Source organism: Drosophila kikkawai, unplaced genomic scaffold (assembly GCF_030179895.1).
Source record: "Drosophila kikkawai strain 14028-0561.14 unplaced genomic scaffold, DkikHiC1v2 scaffold_101, whole genome shotgun sequence".
NCBI lineage: Eukaryota > Metazoa > Arthropoda > Insecta > Diptera > Drosophilidae > Drosophila > Drosophila kikkawai.
In genome coordinates this window covers 10001-17698 of record NW_027222429.1, presented here as the reverse complement: position 1 = coordinate 17698, position 7698 = coordinate 10001, and the positions used below count along the sequence as shown (strand labels likewise).

Here is a 7698-nt window from a genome sequence, read left to right as displayed (position 1 = left end):
TACTAAAACTTCTAAATGTTCTTCTAAACTTTTGCTTGCCACTAAAATATCGTCCATATATATGATCACCTTCTTTTGCCTTATCATGTCCGAAAATATGTCATTAACGAATCTCTGAAATACCTGCGGAGCTGTTTTTAAGCCCATCGGCATCCGCAAAAACTCAAATTGTCCCAATGGGGTGGTAAAAGACGTAAATTTTACTGACTCTTTGTTAACAAATACATGAAAATATCCATTCTTAAGGTCTAATTTCGTAAACACCGATTTTCCTACTAAATTATCCAAAAGGTCATCAATCAATGGTATCGGATAGTTATCCTTTGACATTATTTTGTTCAATCTTCTAAAATCGATACAAAGTCTCAGTTCCCCCGACTTCTTCTTCACTAATACAATAGGAGAAGCATACTCCGATTTACTAGGTTGAATAATTCCATCTCTAATGTATTCTTCTAACATTTTTAACAGTGCTTCTTTTTCACTATATGACAGTCTCCTCGGTGCGCAACTAAATGGTTTCGAGTTTTCTAACACTATATTCATTTCACATTTTATTTTCGGATTCTCAGGTCGCTTGACTTGAACATAATGTGTCTCTAACAACTTAATAAACTTCTCTCGATCCTTGTAGCTAATTTTTTCACCAATAATAAAGCAATTTTCCTTTTCATCATCCTCTAAAATATTAATATTCATCATTTCTCTTGTGAAATCGTCCCTATTACTTCCTAAAGTCTCTTCTAAAATTTTGCTTTCGAACCTTTCTTCTTCTAAAGTCTCATTTCCTAGACCGTTTCCCAAAATTTCACTTTCTAAACTTTCTCCTAACATTTCATTTTCTAAACTTTCCTCTAACATTTCATTTTCTAAACTTTCTTCTAACATTTCATTCGCTTCCTTCGGTTCCTTAGTGTCATTCAATAAACTAATATTTGTCTTATTCTCAATTTGGGTTTCAATTCCCTCGACAGTGATCATTTTTAAGGTTTCTAAATTAATTTTCAGATTACAAGCCTCCATAAAGTCCCTACCCAGCACAATATTACAGCTCATTGAATCGTTAGCCACAGCAATTAAATTAAAATAAATCTTTATTTCTTCTTTCATTACATAACATAACATTTTTCCATAACTTCTTAGTATGCTTTTATTTAATCCATAATATAGCTCTTCATGAGGCTCTAATCTAATATTTTTGGGTACATAAGAAAATTTTATCAAAGATACTGGGCTTCCTGAATCGATCAAGCATTCTGTAATAATTGGCTGGTTAGAGTTTTCATAAACAAAAATTTTAAACAATCTTACGTAATTATTTGCCGCATCCTTCTTGTTTTGGGGGCACTTGCTGATCATGTGATCCATCGCCCCACATCCATAGCAAGACCCAGGAGTCCTCTTTGATTTGATGCAGTCTCGAGCCCAGTGCCCTTTACCGTTGCAGTTAAAGCAACGCGTCTCCTTGTTCGCCAGCTCATCCTTCGCGTTGTGCATCTTCTTCTCTCCAGCAGCCCTTACCGGCAACATTATGTTGGCAAATGCTTTAAGCATCCTTCCTGGGTTCTCGAAACACTGAAGCTTGGCCTGATTGCGTAGATTTATCGCCGGAATGCCAACAATAAGTCCGTGCAGCAGCTCGTCATCTTCCATGTTGACTTCTCGTGCCAGCCTGCGTTTTTCTTCGAAATAGACTGAAAACTTCTCAGTTGGCTTCCATAGCCGCGCCTCGAATTTGCGTCTCAACTCTGCTTTCGACTCGTTGCCACCAAACGCAAGAAGTAACTGGTCTACCAGCTCACTCGTCGATTCTCCGAACCGGGTTGCATCTGCGTGTAGCCACTGCAACGCGCTGCCTTTCAGTTTTCCAATCAGCAAAACTCTACTCTGGGTGTCCGTTAGCTTATACAATCTGGCAACATTCTCCCATTGGGAGACCCAGGCACGAACAGACATGTTTTCCGAAAAATCCAATAAGATTTCCTTTGCCAAGCCAAATCCGGCTGACGAAAAATCGTCTCGACCGCCTCTTCCACTGTTAGCGTCGCTGCTGCCGTTTTGCCCGTTGTCGTTTCGTCCGAAATTTCCAGAATTCTCGCTGGCGTCTCTTTCATTCCTCTCTGCCTCATTCGCTTCGCTTCGCTCGCCATCCCTTTCGCTCCTACGGACATCATCGGCCGCACCGTTGCTACGCTCGCCATCTCTTTCGCACACGTCGCCGTTATGTTCAGACATGTCGTTTCTGGCGCCGCTTGGTCGCGCGTCGCTTGTTCTCGAACTGACGCTGTCGATCTGCTGCTGAAGATTCTCGAGAACCTTCCTTGCCTTCTCGATTTCACGATGCAGCTCCTCCATAGTTGCCATGCCACGAGCCAGTTCCGTCCGATTCTGCTTCACTTGCTTCTCCACCGCTGCCCCTTCCGCCTCTTCGTCCAGAATTTCTTGCTCCTCTTCCACCTGGTTTATCATTGGAGCACTGCCTCGGCTTTCGGGTGGAATCGCACATATCCGGGAGTACAGATCAGCTTTTGATCCCTTCGTCGACAAGTTTAAACGTTCTAGCCATTTTTTCAGCTGAGCCACCGTCACTTTATTAATGTCCAAATCCATTTCGGTTTTTTAGTTGACGTGCACAAAAAATTTTCTCGATCCCACTTCTGAGATTGTGGCCGTATTTTATTTTAATTAGTCTCTTTTATTTATTCTTATATTATAGTATTATATGTTGCTTATATTATTTTACACTTTTGTTTCTTATCTTTTGTTCACCAACTACGTCTTCTCTTTTTAACTTCTCCAAAAGCAGTGATCTGCCACTCTCCGGCCGCGTGCCTTTCAACCCCCAAAATTCATAAGCAGCGCTCTCTGAGAGAGAGAGTAACCTGCTCTCTCAGAGAGCGTAGCCCAACAATCGTGTGACCAGATCATAATAATATCAACTGGCCTACTACAAAATATAAAATAATACTTTTTCTGGCTGAAGGAGACATTTCCGACCCCATAAATCATATATATTCTTGATCAGCATTAACAGGAGAATCGATTTAGCCATATCCGAAGGAAAAAATTTTTTGAGCCATTTTCTCAAAATCTGATAAGGGGTACGTACCATCATTAAAATTCTCAAAAATTGAGGAAAAATGAAATGAAAAAAAGCCCTAAACGTAGTATGCAGATTTGTTAAGCGTAGAAAACCCAATTCAGAACAGCTTTCCGAATTGTCCTCCAAAATTTGATTTCAAAATATAAAATAATACTTTTTCTGGCTGAAGGAGTCATTTCCGACCCCATAAATCATATATATTCTTGATCAGCATTAACAGGAGAATCGATTTAGCCATATCCGAAGGAAAAAATTTTTTGAGCCATTTTCTCAAAATTTGATAAGGGGTACGTACCATCATTAAAATTCTCAAAAATTGAGAAAAAATGAAATGAAAAAAAGCCCTAAACGTAGTATGCAGATTTGTTAAGCGTAGAAAACCCAATTCAGAACAGCTTTCCGAATTGTCCTCCAAAATTTGATTTCAAAATATAAAATAATACTTTTTCTGGCTGAAGGAGTCATTTCCGACCCCATAAATCATATATATTCTTGATCAGCATTAACAGGAGAATCGATTTAGCCATATGCGAAGGAAAACATTTTTTGAGCCATTTTCTCAAAATCTGATAAGGGGTACCATCATTAAAATTCTCAAAAATTGAGAAAAAATGAAATGAAAAAAAGCCCTAAACGTAGTATGCAGATTTGTTAAGCGTAGAAAACCCAATTCAGAACAGCTTTCCGAATTGTCCTCCAAAATTTGATTTCAAAATATAAAATAATACTTTTTCTGGCTGAAGGAGTCATTCCCGACCCCATAAATCATATATATTCTTGATCAGCATTAACAGGAGAATCGATTTAGCCATATCCGAAGGAAAAAATTTTTTGAGCCATTTTCTCAAAATCTGATAAGGGGTACGTACCATCATTAAAATTCTCAAAAATTGAGAAAAAATGAAATGAAAAAAAGGCCTAAACGTAGTATGCAGATTTGTTAAGCGTAGAAAACCCAATTCAGAACAGCTTTCCGAATTGTCCTCCAAAATTTGATTTCAAAATATAAAATAATACTTTTTCTGGCTGAAGGAGTCATTTCCGACCCCATAAATCATATATATTCTTGAACAGCATTAACAGGAGAATCGATTTAGCCATATCCGAAGGAAAACATTTTTTGAGCCATTTTCTCAAAATTTGATAAAATTCTCAAAAATTGAGAAAAAATGAAATGAAAAAAAGCCCTAAACGTAGTATGCAGATTTGTTAAGCGTAGAAAACCCAATTCAGAACAGCTTTCCGAATTGTCCTCCAAAATTTGATTTCAAAATATAAAATAATACTTTTTCTGGCTGAAGGAGTCATTTCCGACCCCATAAATCATATATATTCTTGATCAGCATTAACAGGAGAATCGATTTAGCCATATCCGAAGGAACAAATTTTTTGAGCCATTTTCTCAAAATTTGATAAGGGGTACCATCATTAAAATTCTCAAAAATTGAGAAAAAATGAAATGAAAAAAAGCCCTAAACGTAGTATGCAGATTTGTTAAGCGTAGAAAACCCAATTCAGAACAGCTTTCCGAATTGTCCTCCAAAATTTGATTTCAAAATATAAAATAATACTTTTTCTGGCTGAAGGAGTCATTTCCGACCCCATAAATCATATATATTCTTGATCAGCATTAACAGGAGAATCGATTTAGCCATATCCGAAGGAAAAAATTTTTTGAGCCATTTTCTCAAAATCTGATAAGGGCTACGTACCATCATTAAAATTCTCAAAAATTGAGAAAAAATGAAATGAAAAAAAGCCCTAAACGTAGTATGCAGATTTGTTAAGCGTAGAAAACCCAATTCAGAACAGCTTTCCGAATTGTCCTCCAAAATTTGATTTCAAAATATAAAATAATACTTTTTCTGGCTGAAGGAGTCATTTCCGACCCCATAAATCATATATATTCTTGATCAGCATTAACAGGAGAATCGATTTAGCCATATCCGAAGGAACAAATTTTTTGAGCCATTTTCTCAAAATTTGATAAGGGGTACCATCATTAAAATTCTCAAAAATTGAGAAAAAATGAAATGAAAAAAAGCCCTAAACGTAGTATGCAGATTTGTTAAGCGTAGAAAACCCAATTCAGAACAGCTTTCCGAATTGTCCTCCAAAATTTGATTTCAAAATATAAAATAATACTTTTTCTGGCTGAAGGAGTCATTTCCGACCCCATAAATCATATATATTCTTGATCAGCATTAACAGGAGAATCGATTTAGCCATATCCGAAGGAAAAAATTTTTTGGGCCATTTTCTCAAAATCTGATAAGGGCTACGTACCATCATTAAAATTCTCAAAAATTGAGAAAAAATGAAATGAAAAAAAGCCCTAAACGTAGTATGCAGATTTGTTAAGCGTAGAAAACCCAATTCAGAACAGCTTTCCGAATTGTCCTCCAAAATTTGATTTCAAAATATAAAATAATACTTTTTCTGGCTGAAGGAGTCATTTCCGACCCCATAAATCATATATATTCTTGATCAGCATTAACAGGAGAATCGATTTAGCCATATCCGAAGGAAAAATTTTTTTGAGCCATTTTCTCAAAATCTGATAAGGGGTACGTACCATCATTAAAATTCTCAAAAATTGAGAAAAAATGAAATGAAAAAAAGCCCTAAACGTAGTATGCAGATTTGTTAAGCGTAGAAAACCCAATTCAGAACAGCTTTCCGAATTGTTCTCCAAAATTTGATTTCAAAATATAAAATAATACTTTTTCTGGCTGAAGGAGTCATTTCCGACCCCATAAATCATATATATTCTTGATCAGCATTAACAGGAGAATCGATTTAGCCATATCCGAAGGAAAAATTTTTTTGAGCCATTTTCTCAAAATCTGATAAGGGGTACGTACCATCATTAAAATTCTCAAAAATTGAGAAAAAATGAAATGAAAAAAAGCCCTAAACGTAGTATGCAGATTTGTTAAGCGTAGAAAACCCAATTCAGAACAGCTTTCCGAATTGTCCTCCAAAATTTGATTTCAAAATATAAAATAATACTTTTTCTGGCTGAAGGAGTCATTTCCGACCCCATAAATCATACATATTCTTGATCAGCATTAACAGGAGAATCGATTTAGCCATATCCGAAGGAAAAAATTTTTTGAGCCATTTTCTCAAAATCTGATAAGGGGTACGTACCATCATTAAAATTCTCAAAAATTGAGAAAAAATGAGCCCTAAACGTAGTATGCAGATTTGTTAAGCGTTGAAAACCCAATTCAGAACAGCTTTCCGAATTGTTCTCCAAAATTTGATTTCAAAATATAAAATAATACTTTTTCTGGCTGAAGGAGTCATTTCCGACCCCATAAATCATATATATTCTTGATAAGGGGTACGGACTAACTAAAAAACTTATTGACCGATTGAAACGAATAAAGGCTTATTCTCTTTAGAATTAAATTCTCTTCTAAATGAACTAAAATGGTTGTTGAAAACCGCTTTTTATATTTTTTACAGCATGTTAAAGTCAATATTTTATCCCGAAAAATGCAATATTGACTTTAACATGCTGTAAAAAAGATAAAAAGCGGTTTTCAACAACCGTTTTAGTTCATTTAGAAGAGAATTTAATTCTAAAGAGAATAAGCCTTTATTCGTTTCAATCGGTCAATAAGTTTTTATACCCTTGCAGGGTATTATAATTTCAGTCAGAAGTTTGCAACGCAGTGAAGGAGACCTTTCCGACCCTATAAAGTATATATATTCTTGATCAGTATCAACAGCCGAGTCGATCTAGCCATGTCCGTCTGTCCGTCTGTCCGTCTGTCCGTCTGTCCGTCCGTCTGTCCGTTTCTACGCAAACTAGTCCCTCAGTTTTAAAGCTATCTGGTTGAAACTTTGCATATAGTCTTCTATATACTCTCACTGCTATATATGTCGGAACGGGCCGGATCGGACGACTATATCATATAGCTGCCATGCAAATGTTCAATAAGTTTTTAGAAAAAAAATTATAACTTTTCTGTTTTTCAATAGTTTTGCACCATTTTTTAGATATGACCATTTTATATTATTTTTGAATTTTGGTAAAAATTTTATGAAAATCGGTCGACTATATCATATAGCTGCCATAGGAACGATCCGGAAATTAATAGAAAAAAATTACAACTTCTTTGTTTTATAACGAATTTTTATCTTTTTTGAGATATGGTCATCTTGTATTCATTTCTAATTTCGTATTTAATTTAATGAAAATCAAATGACTATATCCTATAGCTGCCATAGGAACTATCTGAAAAAGTTTAGAAAAAAAATTATAACTTTTTTTTTTTCAACGAATATTTATTTTCTTTTGTAGCCATTTTGTATTATTTCAAAATGTAATATTTAGTTTTATGAAAATCGGACGACTATATATTATAGCTGCCATAGGAACGATCGAAGAATTACAAGAAAAAAGTCTAACTTCGACAATTATCAACATATTTTCACATTCTTCGAGTATGGCATTTTTACGATTCTAAAATTTTAATATTGATATTATGAAAATTCCACAACTATATTTTATAACTTTCAAAGGAAATTGGGAATTTAAATTATATTATACTTATTTGCGCTTTGCGTTTTGATTTTTTTTA

At 35.2% G+C, this 7698-nt stretch overlaps 1 protein-coding gene across 1 annotated transcript; it reads right to left on the bottom strand.

Annotated features, from left to right (window-relative positions):
- Positions 1 to 1125: 1125 nt before the first annotated feature.
- On the bottom strand, positions 1126 to 2656 carry LOC121502361 (uncharacterized). Its single transcript, XM_041775721.2, has 2 exons — positions 1312 to 2656; positions 1126 to 1256 (listed from the first exon to the last, which is right to left on the bottom strand). Exons 1-2 carry the CDS (start codon positions 2608 to 2610, stop codon positions 1248 to 1250), a joined length of 1308 nt encoding a protein of 435 aa, XP_041631655.1. The 5' UTR covers positions 2611 to 2656; the 3' UTR covers positions 1126 to 1247.
- Positions 2657 to 7698: the final 5042 nt, after the last annotated feature.